The sequence below is a fragment of the Musa acuminata genome, chromosome BXJ3-5 (assembly GCF_036884655.1).
Source record: "Musa acuminata AAA Group cultivar baxijiao chromosome BXJ3-5, Cavendish_Baxijiao_AAA, whole genome shotgun sequence".
Classification (NCBI taxonomy): domain Eukaryota; kingdom Viridiplantae; phylum Streptophyta; class Magnoliopsida; order Zingiberales; family Musaceae; genus Musa; species Musa acuminata.
The window spans coordinates 16,686,209-16,709,338 of record NC_088353.1 but is presented as its reverse complement, the minus strand read 5'-3'; the positions used below and the strand labels follow the sequence as shown (position 1 = coordinate 16,709,338).

At 40.3% G+C, this 23,130-nt stretch overlaps 1 protein-coding gene across 2 annotated transcripts; it reads left to right on the top strand.

Annotated features, from left to right (window-relative positions):
- Positions 1-12,478: 12,478 nt before the first annotated feature.
- On the top strand, positions 12,479-16,363 carry LOC135638033 (protein neprosin-like). 2 transcript variants are annotated; one of them, XM_065150962.1, is made up of 7 exons: positions 12,479-12,965; positions 13,051-13,137; positions 13,247-13,504; positions 14,102-14,272; positions 15,339-15,392; positions 15,506-15,652; positions 15,850-16,363. In XM_065150962.1, the coding sequence occupies exons 1-7, from the start codon at positions 12,711-12,713 to the stop codon at positions 16,228-16,230; spliced, it is 1,353 nt and encodes a 450-aa protein (XP_065007034.1). In that variant the 5' UTR covers positions 12,479-12,710; the 3' UTR covers positions 16,231-16,363. The 2 variants fall into 2 exon arrangements, with proteins under 2 accessions (XP_065007034.1, XP_065007033.1); XM_065150961.1 differs by having other exon boundaries at positions 12,512-12,965; positions 13,244-13,504.
- The last annotated feature ends 6,767 nt before the right edge of the window (positions 16,364-23,130 follow it).

Here is a 23,130-nt window from a genome sequence, read left to right as displayed (position 1 = left end):
AGTAATACTTTATCATAAAGATTTTCTTTTTATGAGTTTGAGGAGAACTTCCAAACCTAGCGAGCTTCTTTGGTGGATAATGTTTTATCTTCCTTTTCTTATTACTAGGTCAGCAAGAAACAATGAAAATATCATTAGCCTTTTTCTATCTTATTCTTGATTCTCCTATATATATTGGTCAATTCATTCAAGTTTCATCAATTTTATTTGTATTATAGTGGATCTTGAATGATCCAAATTGTGAAAAAAGTGAATTGAGAATAAAATATATGAGGAAAGACATGTTAACATTCATGCCTAAGGCATTGAGCTTAATAGCTTTATCGACTATATAGAGAATATGATCTCTAATTCCTCTAGTACCATCATATTGAGTTAAAATTAACTTTTTGATTAGAGTGTCGACTAATAACTTATTAATAGTCTTGAAACTCCCTTCAATACCCTTTGAGTATTTGATTGTAATATTTGTTGGCGATAATGAAATCTTGATATTATTTATAGTTATCAATCTTATATATGACAACTATAAATTGGTATTATTAGTGATATCTACGAGTCTTTCAATAAGCAATATTAAATCAAGATCTAATACTCCTAATGTAAACTAAACATGCTTAAGTTATTTTGAGTAATTTGATCTAGAAAGAATCGGAACGCTCGAGCTTGAGTATATAAAGAAGAAGGAAGAACTATTGAAATTATAAAATAAAAAATAATATTAATACTTTGAGTTATCAAATTTTGATGAACTATTGATAGCGTCTATATTTCTAAAATATTAATATATATATTATTTACTCAAAATAATAATCATGAAAGGTTAATACCATCCGGATATCTAAATGTTATTATATTTGAGTATAAAATCATAATCTACATGGCTATTCAAACAATATTATCATTCCCCACCACATAATTAATTAAAAAAATTCTTCTTTAAGATTTTCTAAATCCCTTAATTATGGGTGTAAGGTTGAATATTATTTTTTAATATTATTTATAATTATTTTTAAATATAATTTTATAAAAATTATTAATTTAGGTTAATTTGGTGACTATAAGATTAATAAAATATAAAATAAATAATATTCCATTTATTATAATTTACATCCTATAAATCTATTATCTTTTACCACTTTAGCGACTATTTGTGAAATAAAACCTAGAAATATAAATTATAAATAATATTCACTTAATTTTTATTTAATGTTATTATTGTGCAAAATATATTCAATAAAATAAACACAATAATTGAACATAAATTTCAATAAGCATGATAAGATAATAGCAACAATCAAGAATAAATATCATGCTTTCATGTGAAATAAATAGTATTTCATGATTTTTCTTTCATTCTTTTGTATTTAATAGCCACATAAATATATAAAAATAATAATAATTAAAAATTTTAAATAACATAAGTAATAAAATTTGATAAAAATAAATTATGGCATATGGATAGCAATAAAATATCTATAAATTATTTTTATTTAGTTCTGATAAAATTATTTATTAGATTTTATGACATAATTTTCATTATTATTGAATGATGGCTGTTGAGAGAATGGTGGCAATATGATAAGGTTAAAAATAGAATAAAGGATATTAGCAAAAAAAAAAAAGCAGTTTAAAAGGATAAAATTGGAATCTCTCTGGATAAGGACATAAGTCGGAAATAGGAAACCGCACAAGCGCAGAACTAGAATTCTATTGAATAAGAACATAAGTCGAAAATAGTTAGGACCGGCAAAAATAATAGAACCAAGGGATAGAAATTGGAATTAATAGTTTTGGACGAAGCAAAATTGAATTTTGATGGGTGAAGCTTTAAACCCGAATGCCCTTTCTTCGCTCGCTGTCTCGCCGGCTATGCACGCTCTCCATGGCCGACCGACGACCTTCTCACAGTCGCACAGCGATCTCCTAAATGTGGTATCTCCATTGTGTGATCGCTAAATGCCATAGCCCATCAACCGTCGTTGTCGCACGACCAATTATTGCTGATTCCTGATGCAACGCCGCATCGATACCGAAACCCACTGTTGGTCCTTCACCGATCCGGTGATCGATTTCTTGACCCGTATTACTGTCCGCTACTGCCTAAACTTCTTACGATCACCAACACCGGTGCACATCAGCATTTGGGGTCATGCTGCCGCAACGCTCATGAATGCATTAATGAAAAATTGAATATTATGTTTTATTTAGACCTTATATGTCTCCTCTATGCCTAAGTAAAATATTTCTTTTCATCTGTGAAATGCTCTCTAGGAAGCATTGTTATTACCAAAAATATCCAGTAATTGGATATTCACCTCCTATAACGTGTGTGTCATCTTGTCTTCTTTGGTCGAGATTTTTGAGGAAGTAGTAATATAGCTTAAAATAAAATAAAAATAATATAAAAAATAAACAAAATTGTATAAAAAAAAGAAATATATATAAATAAACATATATTTAACCATAATAGAAATATATATATATATATATATATATATATATATATATATATATAAAATTACAGATTAGGAGAAATAATATAACATATAATGAAAAAAAATAAAAATAAAATTCAACCATAGTAGATTTACAAAATATTAGGTTTCCATACAAAAAATAAATTCTAAAAAATAAAATAAAGGAAACTCACATATAAAACAAAATAAAAATTCAACTGTAAGATATTTTAATTAATTAAAAACGTAAAATAAATCCAATTATAATATAATAGAACATAATATAAAACATCATCATATTAGATCGAGTACATGATCCGTTATTAAATTGAAGATCAATATGACTCCTAGGATATATTATTTTGAAATATAAAAGATTACATAGAGAAGAAAAGAAAACATCAGTGTGGGAAGAGTTGCTATTAAGAAAGTGGAGAAAAAAGATACATACGCTATACTTTCTATTTATTTAATCAGAATCTTCAGGGAATTTTTATATTATATATACATATATTTATTTTTTAGACTTCTTACTTTTATTGTTCTATTAATATTAAATGTAAATACTATATATTTACATTTCAAAAATTTCTTTCTCGACGTTTTCGTTTTTCCCTCAAGAATTATTAGAGCTTTGGATCAAATAGTACCCAATTTTAAATATGAAAACTTATATGTCAAATCAAAAGAGAAAAGTCAAAAAGAAGGAACACTATAACGTATTAGCCGTTGTAGTCAGAGAAATTAATCCCAAGATATAAGGAGTCATCCATCTGCATGCACTAACGCAAGGACGTTCATACTTGGCACCAAAAATTACAACAAAAAGTATAAAAAAGAATTAGAGAAAACCAAATTATATATATATATATATATATATATATACATCTTCTACTATGGTTTTTCAATATACATAATCAGAGCATGTATTTGTAAAGAAACCCAATTAAATAAATAAAATGCTAAAAGCAATACTATACTCATTGACATCTTTTTACATGATGAAGTCCTCAATGCTCCACAATAGATAAATAAGAAAAAGGGACCTGCATGCCCAAATATCCCATGGTCAATTGCTGAACCTTCCACCCTAGAAAGGAAGCTATCACCAAGCCCTAGGGTGTCATATAGAATTAGCTTAAGCAGGCCTGCGTATTCTTCTTACCTAATAAATCATTCCAGAGGAAAAGCTAATTAACTAGGGGTATTTCCACCACAAGGCAACTACAGATGTCCGTACTTTTGCAGAACAATACACAAGTATAATTAATGCACGAGAAACCTTTCCCAAAAAAACTAAATTTTATTTTCCTTTGTAGCGTGGCTGAATTTGATGCGTCTATTCTATGTACGTGCGGGAGAAAAAGATTCAAGATGAAACCGTAACCTTCATGAAACTATATATATATATATAGATAGATAGAGAGAGAGAGAGAGAGAGAGAGAGAAAGAGACTTGGATGCTAAGCACCGTTTTCTTGCCGTGGAGGGGATATGGGATCGTAACCCAGCGCGTCTGACGATTATGGTGCCGTGGGTATTAAGGCAACACTCCGTTTTAGCTAATCTAGATTAGTTAGTATAAGATAATTATTTGAAACTCTGATCTACATTAATTCCCTCTAACAATTAATTCATTACCACATTAAAAATACTACTCATGGCAAAAAAAATGGTGTTTTATTATGTCTTCTTATACTTGTTGAATTAACTACGATCAAACTAATGTTAAAAATGGTTGAGAATGATTAACCTGAGTTTTCTGATATGTTATATGAAAAAATAAACTAGCAAATATTTTATTTTCTTAAGTTAATGATATCTAAAAATGAAAAATTACTTTAAGAATTGAAATGAGTTGGCACTTTTATTATTAATCATCAGTCACTTCCCAAAGCTTCTATGCGCATAATAACTGCTCGTCCAGGACATTCCATAGTTAGTATTTTCACCAGTTTATATATTATATATATGATGCAGTCACTTAACAGTCGTTCATGTGTTTTCTTGAAGATGGCTTGACCATAGAACGAGTTATCTTACGCAGCACTCGAATGGTTGATGGTAGAAGAGATCATTCATGCTTGTTTTCGCTTCAACTAGGAGAGTCTTCACACGCTATGCACATGATGAGAACGCTACCGGTGCAAGAAAGAAGCAACGAGAAAGCTCACGTCCTAAAAGGACATCAACTTTATCATGCGATGTAGTAGTAGAGATGTCATAAATCACTCTACAGGAACAGTTGAAATAATGATCGGCTATTATTATTAGCTAACTCTTGCTCATCAAGAGATTTAAATTACTCATGCATGCAGAGGTGGAAGCAGTGTTGCCTAAATATAGGCTTCTTCTTAGTTACAATTGACGGCTGACGGCAGGTACCGACGTCTGCTGCGATTAAAAGACTATCTGCCGACTGCAGTGTTCCCGGCGTGCAGCAGAGCCCAACTCTAATGATTTCGGTTAATTACATATGTACTACCCGCGGAGAACAGGGAGGCCCCATGCGTGCTCCAGCGCAGGTATATATCATGGTGGCCAAAGAATAGAATAGAAGAATCTACCTTCGCTTCCCTGTGTTGGCTTTTTTATAAAATTTCAGAAGGAAAAGAGAATAATAAAAAACATGAGAAATATTTTTAATATTTTTGGATTCATTCAAGTGCACTATTTATATATGGACTAAAAGATAATATATAAGTTTTTTAAAATAATACAAAAATCTACTATATCCCAAATAATTTTTTTAAACTAATCTATTTATTTAAATCTAAATTTTTATCTTTTATTTTATCTAATTTTAATTATTTAAATTAATCTTAATACACCCCTTTAATTCAAATAGTTGTAACTTGAAGTTGTCCTAAAAATTTTTTTTTTCTTTTGCCAAAACTTTTATGAAGATATCAGCAAAAACTAGTCTTTAGTGTTGCCGTAGTTCATTTAAATTTCTCCTTTATCAATCAGTTCCATAGGTTTGCAAGTCTTCACGTAGAGGATTGAAAGTCTTCTTTAAGTTTTAATAGATTTTTTTGAAGAGTGTGAGTTTGACTTGTAACAGGAGTTTTGGGCCCTTTTGAATGGTTATCATCAAAACTTTATTCAAAGCTGTTATCCTCATCTTCATCACTATAGGTGCTCTGCTTTTTAGTAGATGGAACAAAGTCTTTGTAATAGGTTTACCATTTGTAGATGGAATAGAATCTGAAACTTTTTGCTTCTTGAATTGTTGTTTCTCGTTGCTCTCATCAAAACTTTCATCAACTTTAATCTTGTTTTGAGGCATCTTCGTATCAATTTTAATTTCATAGGATTCATCACGTGAGATAATTTGTATAGACTCACAAAAATAAAGTTTCATATGAAGATATATTTACTTTATATTCATGAACTAAAAAGGAGCTAGTTAATTCATCAATAGACAACATACTTATATCTTTAGCTTCTTCTATAGAACTAGAAATCATATCAAATTTTGGAGATAAATTTTATAAAACTTTTTTTATTATAATTTGATCTTTTTGATTTTCACCGTAAGATCTCATTTGATTCATAATAGAAGAAGTTTTGAAAAGAAATTAGTGATAGATTCAGAATATTTCATCATAAAAGTTTCAAATTCACGAAGAATTTGAAGCTTTAAAATCTTTACCTTGTCTGTGCCTCCAAATACATTTTTAAATATTTTTTAGACTTATGTTGATATTGATGTCATTATGATTGTTAAGAGCACGAGGGGGAGAAGAGTGAATTAGTACAGTAGAAAACTTTCGTTGGTTTAAAAAGATTTCGTACGAAAACCGTTTCGGAAAGATCTTTAACTTGAGAGCAAACGAAAGTATAGTTGATGTGAAGCAATGGAGGCAGTTTGTAGTTAAGAAAAAGAGTAGAATGTAAATGCAAACTGAGATTTAGAGTGGTTTGGCCAATCTTGACCTACATCCACTTTTGGCTTCCTTCTCCGACGAGGTCACCGACGTCCACTAGAGGCATTCATTCAATAGGCGAAGGCCAACTATCATTTTGCAGTTTTTCTCCTTTTGACGGGCTTAGGAGATAACCCTTACAAGTTTTCACTTCTCTCTTGAATGATCAAGACTTAAAAAGAAAAGAGGGAGAGGAACTCTAGCCTTTTATAAAACTTTTAAGCTCTCAAATACTCAGAATAAAAGCAAGCTTTCAGTTGCCCTTTCATGCAGGAAAGGGTGGGGTTTATATAGGCCCCAATCCGTTTGAATTCGGAGCTCAAAAGTGTCTATTTTCATATTTCTAGGGTCCTGCCGGTACCACCGCCTGACAGGGGCGGTACTACCATCCAGAACTCCTGGGAGACCGAGTCTCCTAGGCAGTGCCATCGTCTGTCAGGAATTCTAGGTCCGAATGGGCTGATCCATTCGGCCCAGTTTAGGTCTGCCAAGGGTCTAGTTGGCCCCAGATTAAGTTAATGGGATCACCTCCCAATCCTAACTTAATCTACATGCTAACTACGACAATTAAGACATCAATACTACAGATCGTATTCCGGTGCATCAATCGCTTCTTCCGGCGAGCTTCCGACGATCTTCCGGTGAACATACGATGAACCATCGACGATGCTCCGATAGACTCCCAACAAACTCCTGGACTTGTGACGATCCTCTTGGTGAGTTCCGATGAGCTTCTTTGGCAAGCTCTTGGACTTCTCGGATTATTCCCTTAGAACCTTCGACGACCGTCCGGACTTCTGACAAACTCTCAAACCCCTAACATGATCTTGGTCTTGACTCCGACTTAACACCTTGTCACGGACAAACTTCTAAACAAGATGTTTGATGTAATGCTTATGTATGTCCGTGTCTTTTGATATGTTCATTCTTTATACAGCATGTAGAGGGGCGGTCGAAGGCATAATAGTCCCATTTTAGTTAGATTGGTGGCCGCTTTAGGCTTGTAAAAAAGGTTGTGTCATGTGGACACGTGTGAGAGATTCTCGGTCTGTAATGGACCATTTTACCCTTTGTTGTGCAACTGTTCAGAGCTTGTAAAGTCTGTTTGTAATTTACATTATCTATGAAGTGTTTTCGGAAATGTTTGCTTATGGATCCCGAATGAGGTATTTTCTCTAACTCGTTCTCTCTTTTGTGTGTCCTAAGAGATATGGGAGGCTTCAGGGAGGCTAACCTTTGTGGACGGACACGCAAGGATACATCACGACTTAGGCAAAACAAGCTAAGTCCATGACAGACTTAGCTGGAACAGGCAAGCTTGGAAGAATGCGGAGCGCACAAAGGTTGAGATGGCTGAGTTTGAGCTACGGCTTAACGTTGACAACTATACTTGATGGTGCTCAAGGCAAGCGAGGTGCTCGGTAAAGGATGAGACCATACAAGGTGGAATGAGTTGCTCAACGATCGAAAGAGTTATGCAAAGCTCACAGAGGTGAGGGGAATTGCTAACTCGAAGAATTTGGTACTCATGCATGGGCTTGTATGCGGACGATGGAATGTTTGTGGCCATCCCAAGGCGACCGAAACTCGGCGCCATAGAGCATTAAAACTTTCTCTTCGGCATGTGAAGGATACATCCGTAGGAGGCTGAAGTGTGCAACGAGTTCAGCATATTGCTAGGCCTTGAGTGGTGCAACGGGGGCTGTATTGACGTGAAGTCGCAATCTAGCAAGTGCGTTTGCAGGAGGCAGAACAATGCACAGTTCGTTTAGCAGATCAAAGTAGTTCAAGGGGATGGTGGTCTCCAAAACGAAGAGAGATGTTGCTCCAACGGGACAGTTATCCAGGAGGGATAAGCCCCGGCTCTCCAGAGGGAGAATCATGTGGGACGGACCTCACATGTTGAGGACGAGTACCTCAACAAACAACAACTCCACGAAGCTCAATGGACTGAGCAAGCAGCGAGGAGTCATCGCATGATCTCGCTCGAGAGAATGCATTGGTGGATGCATTGCGAGATCAAGTGGGGGTGCAACCCAAAGCAACACAAATGAAGGCACACTTGGAGTCGATATGGAGATCGGACTCAAGGGAGGGCTGACCCGTGGAATGGTGGGCGCGAGTGCTACCATCAACTCAATGTAAAACCGAGGAGCGGAGCAACTTGGGTGTGACTTGGCGAAGTACCTAAGCCGCATAAAGGGAGTCAGCATAGAAGTTAGAACATGGAGCGGAGGCATAGTGCTTTCCTTGGATAGAGGTCAAGGACATGAACTCTTACAGATTTAAGAGCAGGATCATGTTGTTCCATGGGTCCTTCATTCTGACGGAGCGGACTCATCTTGCAAGGTGCCAAAGACGAAGGGAGCTTTTGGGCACATGCACCTTATCTCGGAAAAGCATTTGATGGAGGAACTAAGGCGACTCAATTTACGGAGGCAAAGTTGGGTTTAGAAGGCCTTGGCACGGGGCAAGAGGATGCGAAGGCGGGTACTCTTAAAGAATATACCACAGTGTTGTCATTCAAGTTGCCACGAAGGAAGTGATGTATAGCGGAAATTGTGCTGGTAGGGGCAGAGGCCTAGGATCCAAACAATGGTGCACTAATTGCAACGAAGTCGGGGGACTTCGGGAGCTACTAGGCGATGGACTATCCTAGAGCGGTGCTTCATCTAGGTGTGACCCAAGAGTGGGTGGATGAAGGTCGATTGCCAAAGGAGCGAACAAAATCGAAGGTGAAAGAGACCCTACGATGTATTGGTAGAGGCCACACATGAAGGGTTCACAATTCGAGTTCATCCCACAAGGATCAGAATGTAATAGAGATGTCACCAGAAGGCGACATGGTGCAGCGGATCGTGTTGGAACAGTTCGTGGCAATGCGATACACACAACATAGTCCCATGAGGGACTAGATCATACGGAGGTATGATCGAGAGCTACTGGAAGCTTCACTTCGGTGAACAACATGATGACAAAAAGGCCTATTTATTAAATAAGTGAAGGCCATGGTACCGTAGAGGCAGGTCTTCCATGCGTGCATCAAATTTTGCATCGGATGAAAGCCTTGGTCATCAGCATATGGGTGCTGTGTTCAACAAAGGGAAAAGTTCGAATGCAAGTACCAGTGAGTCCCATGGGAGGGACTTGATCATGCAGAGGTATGATCGAAGCAACCGGAGAGTTGGATTGCTCCAGAGCTCATATTAGCTTAAGGGAGCTCGGCAAGTCACGGGACAAGGTCGAGTAAGCGAACGTTGCTACCAAAGAAGCTAAGGAAAACAGAATCGGTGCAAACCCTATAATACGATGGCAGAGGCCATGCATGGGAGTTGCAGTCTGTCTTTCTATCGACTAAAGGGAGCTGCTTGGAGAACACAGAGGTGTTGAAGCAGGGGGTTGAAAGGGGCGAGGAAGCGACGACGAGTCCAAAGGGACTTAGATACCCAAAATCAAGCATTAGTTAGAATGGAGGTGGACTCAGAGGAGTGTCATGGAGACATATCTACCGATCGTGAAGAAAAGGGATACAGATACGAGGCGACGGATAGTAGGGCCATGGGCATGGCAGCACCATGGTACCGCAGAGGCGGGACTTCCATGAAATTCATTGATCCCTTGTTCTCATGGAGGGAGAGCGCTTGGTCGTGAAAGGGGCCGAGGAGGTGGAGCATGCAGAGGCAAACTCCAAGTATCGAGACAAGGCTGAAGGGTAGAGGATAAGGAACTTCGTAAGACCGGTGTCAAAGAGCTTATCATCAAGATAGCCGAAAGTGAAGGACTTCGGGTGAGGCAAGAGTGCATGACTAAGGAACGAAGTAGACAGTACGCGGTGTTGTACCTTTGCTACTCAATGGAGTAGGCGGCAGGGTCGATGGAGAAGACGGTACAATCCCAAAGGCGATCAAACCTATGAGAGAATCACTCCAAGTTGGGGTGAAAACTTCCTGCATTCCAGAAGTTCGATGACCTTGAGAAGGTGAATCACAGTAACTAACTCAATGCAAGGAGTGCAAACACTTCAAGTGCTTCAGAAGTGTGAGCAATGAGCAAGCGAAGGCCATTAACCAGCTCAATGCATGGAGTATAACCTCGAGGAGGCGGGCGAAGTCAAGTAACCTTTGCCTTCTCAACTCTTAAGAGAATGGGCGAAATCGAGTATCCCAATTCTCTTATCTATCTAGTAGAGGAGCTCTACACCTGTTCAAAGACCCTTCGAAGATAATGGAAGACAATAGTTGTCAAATCCTCACCAACGGTGATCAGTGCTATTGAGAGTAGATTATCCGCTTTATTTCCCAACGAACTGCCAATCGAAAGCGGAAGTGATGCGAACCTACTTGGAAGTGACAACTAAGTGAAAGAAGAGTCAACGGGTAAATTTTGTGGAGGAAGGACCCAAAAACTTCAGAAGTTTGCAAGACGATGCTCGTTAAAGCTCCAACAAGCATCCACCCAGTTCAAGTAGCATGAGCATTTGAGAGATAGGCGCATAGTAAGGATGGTCTTTTCCTTCATCTGGAGGATCCGTAGGAGCCAACAGGGATCAACACTACTCAGCCAACCCCAACTAGAGTCAGAGTCATTGGCGAGTTGAAGCAGCATGGCGGATTAAAGGTTCGACTACTCAAAAATAGCAGCGGAGAGCAGTTGGGAGCCAAGAGGCGCATTACAGTTGGAGCAGAAGATTGAAGACTCAGCAAAGGCGAGGAGTTGCAGTGTCGACAAAGGCTTCGACGAGGACGTCGAAGGAATAAGTGGGGGAGAATGTCACGGACAAACTTCTAAACAGGATGTTTGATGTAATGCTTATGTATGTCCGTATCTTTTGGTATGTTCATGCTTTGTACAGCATGTAGAGGGATGACTGAAGGCTTAATAGTCCCATTTTAGTTAGGTTGGTGGCCGCTTCAGGCTTGTAAATAAAGGTTGTATCATGTGAACACGTGTGAGAGATTCTCGGTCTGTAATGGACCATTTTACCCGTTGTTGTGCAACTGTTCAGAGCTTGTAAAATTTGTTTGTAATTTGCGTTGTCTATGAAGTGTTTTCGGAAATGTTTACTTGTAGATCCCGAATGAGGCGTTTTCTCTAACCCGTTCTCTCTTTTGTGGGTCCTAAGAGATATGGGAGGCTTCCGGGAGATCGACCCTTGTGGACGGACATGAGGGTGCCACACGACTTAGGTAAAACCAGCTAAGTCCGTGACAAACCTGCTGCATGTCTTACCACCTTCGTAGTTAATCCTGCACACTTATTTCAACATACGGATTAGATAACCAAATGACAATTGACTTCATCATCAAAATCCAAGATTCAATAATGATTTGAGGAAATAGAGATTCATCTATTGCTTGTTATAGCATGCAGAGGGCTCCTACATCTTTTTGTATATTTTTATTTATTTGATTTCTTTGATCTTTAGTAATATTAGGATGATGTAAATAACAAAATCATATTCTACCAAATTTTATAATCCATGTAAAATAAATAGAGTTTTCATCTTTAACGGTCCAAAATTCAATATTTGAATTAGGCTAAGATATCACACCGTTGATTTTTCTATAGAAGGGAAGAGGCGAGTAGTACCTTTTGGATTGATCCAAAACCACCTATTTATATGGACTAAAAGATGGTGTATAAGTTTTTTAAAATAATGAAAAAATCTATCATATCTTAACTAAATCTTTTTAACCAAATATATTTATTTAAATCTAAATCTAAATCTTTTATTTTATCTAATCTTAATTATTTAAATTAAACTTAACATAACCATCTTGTGTTGACAAGAAATTCAAAGCTCAAATTTCTTCCTCTTCCAAATTTAAGCCCTACTGACCCAATAATAAACTAAGCAGGTAAAAAGAAGGACCACAGCCGAACACAGCTCTGATGGAAGTAAATCAAGCCGCATGCTCTTGTTTGTGGGTAATTTACGGCTGCCCGTTAGGTTAGCCCATTCAAGTTGTCATCGAGGTAGACAGCGTGGTAGGTCAAGCCCTTTATAGGCTGCCTTCAAGCCACATCCTCCTCTTCGGTTTCCATCCCCCCTTCCTCTCTTTTACTGGTGCGCCTGCTGGAGACAGTGATAGTCGATGGAGATGGTGGTGGTCATGGTGGGCTTTCATCCATAAAGTTGCAGAGAAATAAAAAGAGGGGGTTCACGCAACGCAAAGTGGACGGTAGGAAAGTTGTCCATTTCTTGCCTTCCTGGTGGTGTAAAGGATGGGGTTCTGATCCTTGTGATCTCTCCGTCATCACCAACACTGACTTGAAGGATCCTCTCTCTCTCAAGAGTGTTTTTAATTTGGGCGCTAAAACATATGGAGGTTGAGAGGATGAAGGAAGGAGAGAGAGTTCTCTCTTTTGCTGGCACCACCATGTTGTCGTCGTCTTCTTCTCTTCGCTGTCTTGCTATTTCTCATTTTCTCCTTTTCTTCTTCTTCTTCTCTGCCGACGAGATCATGTGCGTCCCGGATTCCAACTACACGAACAATAGGCGTGTAGAGACGCTTAAGTTAGCAAGGATCGAGAGACGCTTGGACAAAATCAACAAGCCTGCGGTGAGAACCATAGAGGTAATTAGTGGAGGAGTATTGTTGATCCCATGACCTGCTCAAGCTTGCATCCCCCTTTTGATGACTCTTTTATGAACTCACTCAGAGCCCGGATGGAGATATCATCGACTGCGTTCCCCGGCACAAGCAACCAGCTCTTGACCATCCTCTTCTAAAGAACCACAAGATCCAGGTAGGTTTCCTTTTCCAGCTTATTACTAGTGCGTGCCTCCTCTCCGTTCAATGCTTTATATGCTAAGTAATACGCAATAAAAATATTGGTGGATAATGAATGTTAGAAGGCAGCCCCACAGAGGCCAAGATTTAAGGGCGACAGAACTCCCATAAATTACAATGCAAGTGATGCAACGCGAAGGGCATGGCAAGCATGGCACCACGTCGGTCATTGCCCAAAGGGGACGGTTCCAATACGGAGGAGCTCCGTCGATGATGTCCTGAGAGCCAAATCTTTGTTCCACTTCGGCAAGAAGCATCTGGGCGGCGTTCCTCTTGCTAGGAAAGTTGATGCACCAGATGTGGCCAGTGGCAATGGCCATGAGGTATGTAGTGGCAACGAAGCATCTATTCTTGCATGTTCCATATCATCCATAACCTTTTACTGTAGTGTCGCTCTCAACATGAATCAGGATGGAAGCAACATTCATAAGTGAAATAAATTATGATGTGTGTATCTTTCATCAAGTTGGCGTTGATCTCTTGGTAACAAAGCCAGCAATAAAGATGTGGGTGGGATGGGCAGGTGGACGGGAGGGTGATGGTAGTAAATGCTGTTGCATATAATTTCAAATGGCAAATGCTCTTCTCTCTCTTAGTTAGATCCTTAGAATTCACATTTCAGACTTTACTTTCCATGAGAAAAGGTGATCGATCAAGGAAATCCACAGGCGCATGCATTGAATGAACTCAAAGCCATTCATTATGCACCGGTGGAAGCTATCATGACCACATTTCTTTATCGTGCAATGCTGTTCCATCACATAAGCATACAAGTGATTTTTTTTCCTTCCAAGCGATAGCTGCTGCATTCAGATATTACAGTTGGTTTTTGTCTTTCCTTCTCTTTCTACTTTTTACACGAAGGAAGTCTTTTTAATGGTTTTTTCTGCTATTTATATTCATGGAGTCTATGAATACAGCATGCAATAGCTTACACTATGAACACCGAGGAGGTGTACGGGGCAAAGGCTACGATTAACGTATGGGATCCTTCCATCCAAGTAGAAAACGAGTTCAGCCTCTCCCAGATTTGGATACTCTCGGGATCATTCGACGGCACGGACCTCAACAGCATTGAAGCTGGTTGGCAGGTATATATATTTATATTCTGTGAATCTTACTCTATGCATGCTTCAACCTTCACATTAAACATGCTTGAGCCTTCATTCAAGAGCATTGAATGGAGTCTTCACTAATTTCCACGGCACGGATTTCCAAGTGACTCATTTGTAATACGAGAGACGTTTACGGACTGAGCGTGGCTCGGTGATGGGATGGACCGACCACAAGCTTGACAATTGAGCTTGGCGCCATTCATGGCGGAACAAGAAATTAGGTGTATCTAATTGTTGACATTTGAACATGAGCACCTTCCTGATTGATGAATTCCATCAGCAGGTGTATCTACTTGTTAACGTTTAAGTCAAATGCAGCATTTGACTTCAAAAGGTCTGCCAAATGCAAGTGCATTCTTTTTCATATTTATTTTTAAAAAAATATATCTCTATTTATCATGATCTCTAAAATGTCTCTCGACGAAAATACATAGTTTCTCAATCCATAGATGAAACGAAACGGTCCACTCCATATAAGCCATTTTAGAAACAAGACAAATGGACTCAAAACTCAATAAAAATCGACTCATCTAAAAAAGGGTTTAAATGTATAACTTTATTAGTTTAGGAACAGAACAATCAAACAGAAAGACTTATATATCGTTATAGTAATTTTAAATAGACATATAAAATTATTGATATATCTACCAAAATACTATAATTAAAGAATTGGACAAGTTGACCATATTGATCGGTTCATAGGTTTTACCAAATAGGTACTTATTTGATTATCTTGTGAGGGGAATATTTTAAGAATTATGGTATATGAAGGGGTCTTTGGAAAATATGAAAAAGAGCACCTTCTGGGGGAAAGTCCAAAAAATGATTTTTTTTTTTTTTTTTTTTTGTGGAAATTCGTGATGGCTATGATATTTGTTCTAAAGTTTAATCAGTGCAAGTCCTATTAAACTGCCTAATTTTCCTTTTCTCATGAATCATGCATATAGCCCTGTTAAAATAAGCAATCTTCTTTGATGATATCAACAAAGTGAAAGTGCACCTCTAAATGGTTATCTGAAGCTTTATACTTCTTTCTAGTCAGGTCAGCCCGGAGCTCTATGGAGACAGCAGACCGAGGCTGTTTACGTACTGGACGGTGAGATCAACGCATCCTTTCCTCCACTTGCTGACAATAAACCTTACACAATTTGACGACGCTATCCGCACCAAAATCAATCATCATAATCTTCATTTCTTACGACGCAACAGAGTGACGCGTATCAAGCAACAGGTTGCTACAATCTTCTTTGCTCGGGATTTATACAGACGAACAACAGGATCGCCATCGGAGCAGCCATATCGCCGGTATCGTCCTCGGGGAGCAGCCAATATGACATCACCATTCTCATATGGAAGGTAAGCGTGCCAAACATCACATTTTCACATGCATGAAGCTCCACGTACGGTATCCCTTCCCTCCATCCAAAGGAATATATATATATATATATTTAGAGAGAGAGAGAGAGAGAGAGAGAGAGAGAGAGAGAGAGAGAGAGAGAGAGAGAGAGAGAGAGAGAGTTCTCGGTGATCGATGATCATGATGTTGGTTTCAGGATCCGATAGCAGGAAACTGGTGGATGAGTCTGGGCGACAGCAGCTTGCTGGTAGGCTACTGGCCGGCGGCGCTGTTCACGCATCTGTCGGACCGGGCCACCATGGTGGAGTGGGGAGGGGAGGTGGTGAACACGAGGACACACGGGGAGCACACCTCGACGCAGATGGGATCGGGGCGGTTCGCGGAGGAAGGGTTCGGGAGGGCGAGCTACTTCCGCAACCTGGAGGTCGTCGACTCCGACAACAGCCTGACCTCCGCTCGGGCCATCGCCACCATGGCCGAGAACTCCAAATGCTACGACATCAAGAGCTTCTCCAACGCCGACTGGGGCACCTATTTTTACTATGGCGGACCGGGCAACAACCAGCACTGCCCTTGACTCGTGCTTATCTATTCTTTCTCTTTCGATTCCCACCACAAAGGAAAGCAGTACTGCACCTGCCTGCGTATAGTACAATCTAATTCTACCCTAGTGCAAGTCTTTCACCTAAGCAAAATTCAATATTGGCTCATACCATCTGCATTTATGGTCCATATCAAATGAGGTACAAGAGGTGTTAGGATGGCCAAATGATATCTGTAATTCCCTAATTTTAATTAGGGATAACTTAATAATTTTATTTTATTAATAAATTTAAAATCAAGGTTTAATATATATATATATATATATATATATATATATATATATATATATATATATATATATATATATATATATATATATATATTTATGGCCGTCGTTCGCCCTCTCCCTCCTTGGAGAGTGCAGCCAGCCATTAAAGGCAAAACAGGAGAAAAGACACCCCTTGTAAAAATCAAGATACGAATGCGTCTCCTTTTTATTGATATCTCATATTTTCTTTGTTAGTATTATATTCATGTTCCTTTGGTGATCCTCCTTATACTTCGTTAAATTAATTAGGATCTTTCTCTCTTGCGTTTCTAATCAAGCTTTTATTTATTGCCACGAATCTAAAATTTATTATTATTAAAAAAAGAAAATAAATGTTCTTGGGTCCAGCTGATGTTTGGCAACAGCTTGATCACGATGAATACGCTGAAAATTTGAAACAAAAAAAAAGCCTTTTGGAGAGGATACCTAAGACAATTCTACATCATGTCTACCTAGTGACCCACATAAATGTTGATGGTTGCACAATCTAAATGAACAAGATTATAAGAACATCAAACAACGCCACCAGTATATACCAATTCAATAATGAGTAAAGTATTTCCCCACCTCCATTTGTAAAAGAATGACTCTTCATGGTCAAAACCAGAAATGAATTTGAAAGGAGGATAGTTCAGAATGAATCAGTCCACTCATAATGGGTCGAATTAATTTGGTCAACCACAAATAGTGATTGAATCCTCAAATGGAGAAGTTACAAAGAATGAATTCTCACCAAGTAACTCCTTACCCTTATTCATTGGAGGCATTACACTCACCAAGTAATGGAAAAGTTACAATTATTCTTTATTATAGGGGTTATATAGAATAATTCTCTTCCTTCATTAGATGAGTTCCAAAAGGTTAAATCTCAAATGGATGATCATAACTCATGAGGAAAAATTATAATAATGTAACCTCTTCATGCCAAGAACCCTATATATGGGGGTTGAGAGAATTGCAAAATTATTCTAATTCTCATTCTTATTCTTACACAAAGAATCTCAATAGAGGAGTATTCTTGAATTTGTGTTTTAAGACATTTGTGTCGTAAAATAGAGAGTGTTTTTCCTATTGGTGATTATACTCCGAATCTACAATATCGATCCAAATAGTTAGTGACTCGACACTTCTTGCGACATAGACTCCTTAAAGAGAATGTATATAAAAGTTCATTTATTTATTTTTCAACATTAGTATCAGATCATGATTTGTATTGCTTCTCAATTTTTTTGGGTTAGTTTATATTTAGCTTGATTTGTTGTAAACTTGTTAGCATGAATTATAGTTGATGAAGTATGCTATCAATATGAAAGAATATTGTGCATAAAAATTGATCTGAATTTATGTGATAGTCTGCGTGATCATTTTAACTGTAAAATTGGATTTTTTTTTAAAATATTTTCTATGATGAACAGTTGACTTTAAGTTTGAATTTCCCCTGAATAAAGTTTTATTTTGTTCTTAAGACTTATGTTCATCAAGAGTACTTCGTGAGAGCTTTCAGATGATATAAAGAACACCCCAAATGAACTTGTGGAATGAAATATTTAGTAGGAGAGTTTAATAATATAAATCCTAGTGAAATCATTGAGATTTTTTTTTGTTTACTTCTTTATTTATCAGTGTTAGGATCGAGAGCACTAAGAGGGGGGGGGGGGGGGGGGGGTGAATTATGTTAGGATCGAGAGCACTAAGAGGGGGGGGGTGAATTAGTGCAGCGGAAATCTTACAGTAATTTAAAAACGAAAGCTGCGTTCGTCCGATAAAAAACAATTTCGATATAAAAGCAGAATCACAGTGCAGTTTGCGTCTAAGCGCAGTTTTGCGTCTAAACACAGTTTGCGTCTAAGCACAGTTTGCGTCTAAGCGCAGTTTGCATCTAAACTCAGTTTTACGTCCAAACGCAGTTTTACGTCTAAACGCAGTTTTACGTCTAAACGCAGTTTTACGTCTAAACGCAGTTTTGCGTCTAAACGCAGTTTTACGTCTAAACGCAGTTTTACGTCTAAACGCAGTTTTGCGTCTAAACGCAGTTTTACGTCTAAACGTAATTTTACGTCTAAATGTAGTTTTGCGTCTAAAAGCAGTTTTGAACCTTGAAAAGCGTTTTACGTAGAAAGCAATTTGCAGTTATAAATGGAATCCGAATGTAAGCGTAAACTGGAGTGTGAAGATCGTACGAAAACACGATTTACGTTTGAATGCAGATTCTGAAAGATCAGAGCTTAGAAACTCGTTCGTAAAGGCGCAGAGGGCAGTAGCAATGTAGGAGGTTTGCAGTAATGATAAAGTGCTCAAGGTAAAGGCAAACCAGAGATTTAGAGTGGTTCGGTCAGTCTTGACCTACTCCACTTTTGGCTTCCTCCTCCGACGAGGTCACCGACGTCAACTAGCTGCCTTCCTTCAATGGGCGAAGGCTAACTGCCCTTTTACAGTTTCTCTCCTTTTGACAGGCTCAGGAGACAACCTTTACAGATCCTTTCTCTCCTCTCTTTACAACTCAAAACTTGAAGAACAGAAGGAGGAGAACTTTAGGACTTTACACAAATTTGAGCTCTTAGAATCACTGAAAAGATCAAGAATTCGGTGTGGATCTGTATCTGTTCAGTGCTGAATGGGTGGGGTATTTATAGGCCCCAACCCAGTTCAAATTTGGAGCTCAAAACGATCAAATCGATCAAATCCCAGAATTCTGGGATCAGGCGGTTGCACCTCTTGACTGGAGAGGTGGCACCGCCTGGCAGAGCTCGAAGACTGAGCTCAGGCGATTGCTCCTCTCTGCCAGAGCTCGAAGACTGAGCTCGATGGTTGCATCACCTGGCAGAGCTCGAAGACTGAGCTCGGTGGTTGCACCGCCTAGCAGAGCTCGAAGTCTGAGCTCGGTGGTTGCATCACCTGGCAGAGCTCGAAACTGAGCTCAGGCTGATGCACCTCTCTGCCAGAGCTCGAAGACTGAGCTCGGTGGTTGCATCACCTGGCAGAGCTCGAGACTGAGCTCAGGCTGATGCACCTCTCTGCCAGAGCTCGAAGACTGAGCTCGGTGGTTGCATCGCCTGGCAGAGCTCGAAACTTGAGCTCTGGCGGTGCTACCTCTTGACAAAGGAGGTTGCACCGCCCAGTCTAGCTCGAAGACTGAGCTCTGGGCGGTTGCACCTCTTGGCTGGGGCGGTTGCACCTCCCAGCCTCGCAGCCCTGGCGGTTGCACCTCCTGGCTGGGGCGGTTGCACCTCCCAACCTCACAGCCCTGGCGGTTGCACCTCCTGGTGCAATCAGGGTCCGAATGGTTCGCTCCATTCGGCCCAATTTGAATCTTTTCAGGGGCCCAATTGCCCCAAGATTAAGCTAATGGGATCACCTCCCATTTTCAAGCTTAATCATCATGCTAACTACGATTAACTCTAAGACAACTTCTGCAGCTTTGCTCCGATGCGTCAATCGCTTCTTCCGACGAGTTTCCGGCCAACTTCCGTCGATCATCCGATAAACCCTCGGTGATCCTTCTGCGGACATCCGGCATACTCCTGGACTTTGCGACGATCCACTTGGCGAGTTCCGACGAGCTTCGCTTGGCAAGCTTCTGGACTTCTCAGATCTGTTCTCGCTGAACCTCCGACGACCGTCCGAACTTCCGTCGAACTCTCGAACTCCCAACGTGATCATGATCTTGACTCCGGCGCAACACCTGCTGCTTGTCTTACTCTCATCGTAGTTAATCCTGCACAACAAATCAAAACTTCGATCGAGACAATTAATCCTAAGCAATTAACCATGTTGTCCGACATGTCATTGGTCCCTCGACGCTTCGTCCGATTCTTCGGCGCATCGTCCTCTTCTGCAGCCTATTGCCCAATCGGCCAGTTGACTCTGCAACTCCGATATCCTTGGCACAATACCCGCTCTTCTTGGCCCGATGCCCGAGTCCACGGCCCGAAGCCTTCTGTCGATACGTCGACCGATCCACCGGCCCGACGTCCAATCTTCTGACACGTTCCTTCGGCACAACATGATTTTCCTGCTTTAATTGTCTCATCCTGATCGAAGCATCCTGCGTCACTCAAAACGCAGATTAAATCATAAACATATATCAAGTAGTTTCATCATCAAAATACGAGATTCAACAAATTAGTGCAGCGGAAATCTTACAGCGATTTAAAAACAAAAGCTGCGTTCGTCCGATAAAAAAACGATTTCGATATAAAAGCAGAATCACAGTGCAGTTTGCGTCTAAGCGCAGTTTGCGTCTAAGCGCAGTTTGCGTCTAAACACAGTTTGCGTCTAAGCGCAGTTTGCGTCTAAACACAGTTTGCGTCTAAGCGCAGTTTGCGTCTAAACTCAGTTTTACGTCCAAACGCAGTTTTATGTCTAAACGCAGTTTTACGTCTAAACGCAGTTTTGCGTCTAAACGCAGTTTTACGTCTAAACGCAGTTTTACGTCTAAACGCAGTTTTACGTCTAAACGTAATTTTACGTCTAAATATAGTTTTGCGTCTAAAAGCAGTTTTGAACCTTGAAAAGCGTTTTACGTAGAAAGCAATTTGCAGTTATAAATGGAATCCGAATGTAAGCGTAAGCTGCAGTGTGAAGATCGTACAAAAACACGATTTACGTTTGAATGCAGATTCTGAAAGATCAGAGCTTAGAAACTCGTTCGTAAAGGCGCAGAGGGCAGTAGCAATGTAGGAGGTTTGCAGTAATGATAAAGTGCTCAAGGTAAAAGCAAACCAGAGATTTAGAGTGGTTCGGTCAGTCTTGACCTACTCCACTTTTGGCTTCCTCCTCCGACGAGGTCACCGACGTCAACTAGCTGCCTTCCTTTAATGGGCGAAGGCTAACTGCCCTTTTACAGTTTCTCTCCTTTTGACAGGCTCAGGAGACAACCTTCACAGATCCTTTCTCTCCTCTCTTTACAACTCAAGACTTGAAGAACAGAAGGAGGAGAACTTTAGGACTTTACAAATTTGAGCTCTTAGAATCACTGAAAAGATCAAGAATTCGGTGTGGATCTGTATCTTTTCAGTGCTGAATGGGTGGGGTATTTATAGGCCCCAACCCAGTTCAAATTTGGAGCTCAAAACGATCAAATCGATCAAATCCCAGAATTCTGGGATCAGGCGGTTGCACCTCTTGACTGGAGAGGTGGCACCGCCTGGCAGAGCTCGAAGACTGAGCTCAGGCGATTGCACCTCTCTGCCAGAGCTCGAAGACTGAGCTCGATGGTTGCATCGCCTGGCAGAGCTCGAAGACTGAGCTCAGTGGTTGCACCGCCTGGCAGAGCTCGAAGTCTGAGCTCGGTGGTTGCATCACCTGGTAGAGCTCGAAACTGAGCTCAGGCTGATGCACCTCTCTGCCAGAGCTCGAAGACTGAGCTCGGTGGTTGCATCACCTGGCAGAGCTCGAAACTGAGCTCAGGCTGATGCACCTCTCTGCCAGAGCTCGAAGACTGAGCTCGGTGGTTGCACCGCCTGGCAGAGCTCGAAACTTGAGCTCTGGCGGTGCTACCTCTTGACAGAGGAGGTTGCACCGCCCAGTCTAGCTTGAAGACTGAGCTCTGGGCGGTTGCACCTCCTGGCTGGGGCGGTTGCACCGCCCAGTCTCGCTGGGAGACATATCCTGGGCGGTTGCACCTCTTGGCTGGGGCGGTTGCACCGCCCAGTCTCGCAGCCCTGGCGGTTGCACCTCCTGGCCTGGGCGGTTGCACCGCCTGGTGCAATCAGGGTCCGAATGGTTCGCTCCATTCGGCCCAATTTGAATCTTTTCAGGGGCCCAAATGCCCCAAGATTAAGCTAATGGGATCACCTCCCATTTTCAAGCTTAATCATTGTGCTAACTACGATTAACTCTAAGACAACTTCTGCAGCTTTGCTCCGATGCGTCAATCGCTTCTTCCGGCGAGTTTCCGGCGAACTTCCGTCGATCATCCGATAAACCCTCGATGATCCTTCTGCGGACTTCCGGCAAACTCCTAGACTTTGCGATGATCCACTTGGCGAGTTCCGACGAGCTTCGCTTGGCAAGCTTCTGGACTTCTCGGATCTGTTCTCGCAGAACCTCCGACGACCGTCCGAACTTCCGTTGAACTCTCGAACTCCCAACGTGATCATGAACTTGACTCCGGCACAACTCCTGCTGCTTGTCTAACTTTCATCGTAGTTAATCCAGCACACTTAAAACAAAACTTCGATCGAGACAATTAATCCTAAGCAATTAACCAAGTTGTCCGACATGTCATTGGTCCCTCGACGCTTCGTCCGATTCTTCGGCGCATCGTCCTCTCCTGCAGCCTATTGCCCAATCGGCCAGTTGACTCCGCAACTCCGATATCCTTGGCACAATACCCGCTCTTCTTGGCCCGATGCCCGAGTTCACGGCCCGAAGCCTTCTGTCGATACGTCGACCGATCCACCGGCCCGACGTCCAATCTTCTGACATGTTCCTTCGGCACAACATGATTTTCCTGCTTTAATTGTCTCATCCAGATCGAAGCATCCTGTGTCACTCAAAACGCAGATTAAATCATAAACATATATCAAGTAGTTTCATCATCAAAATACGAGATTCAACAATCTCCCCCTTTTTGATGATGACAACTACTTGATGACGGAGTTA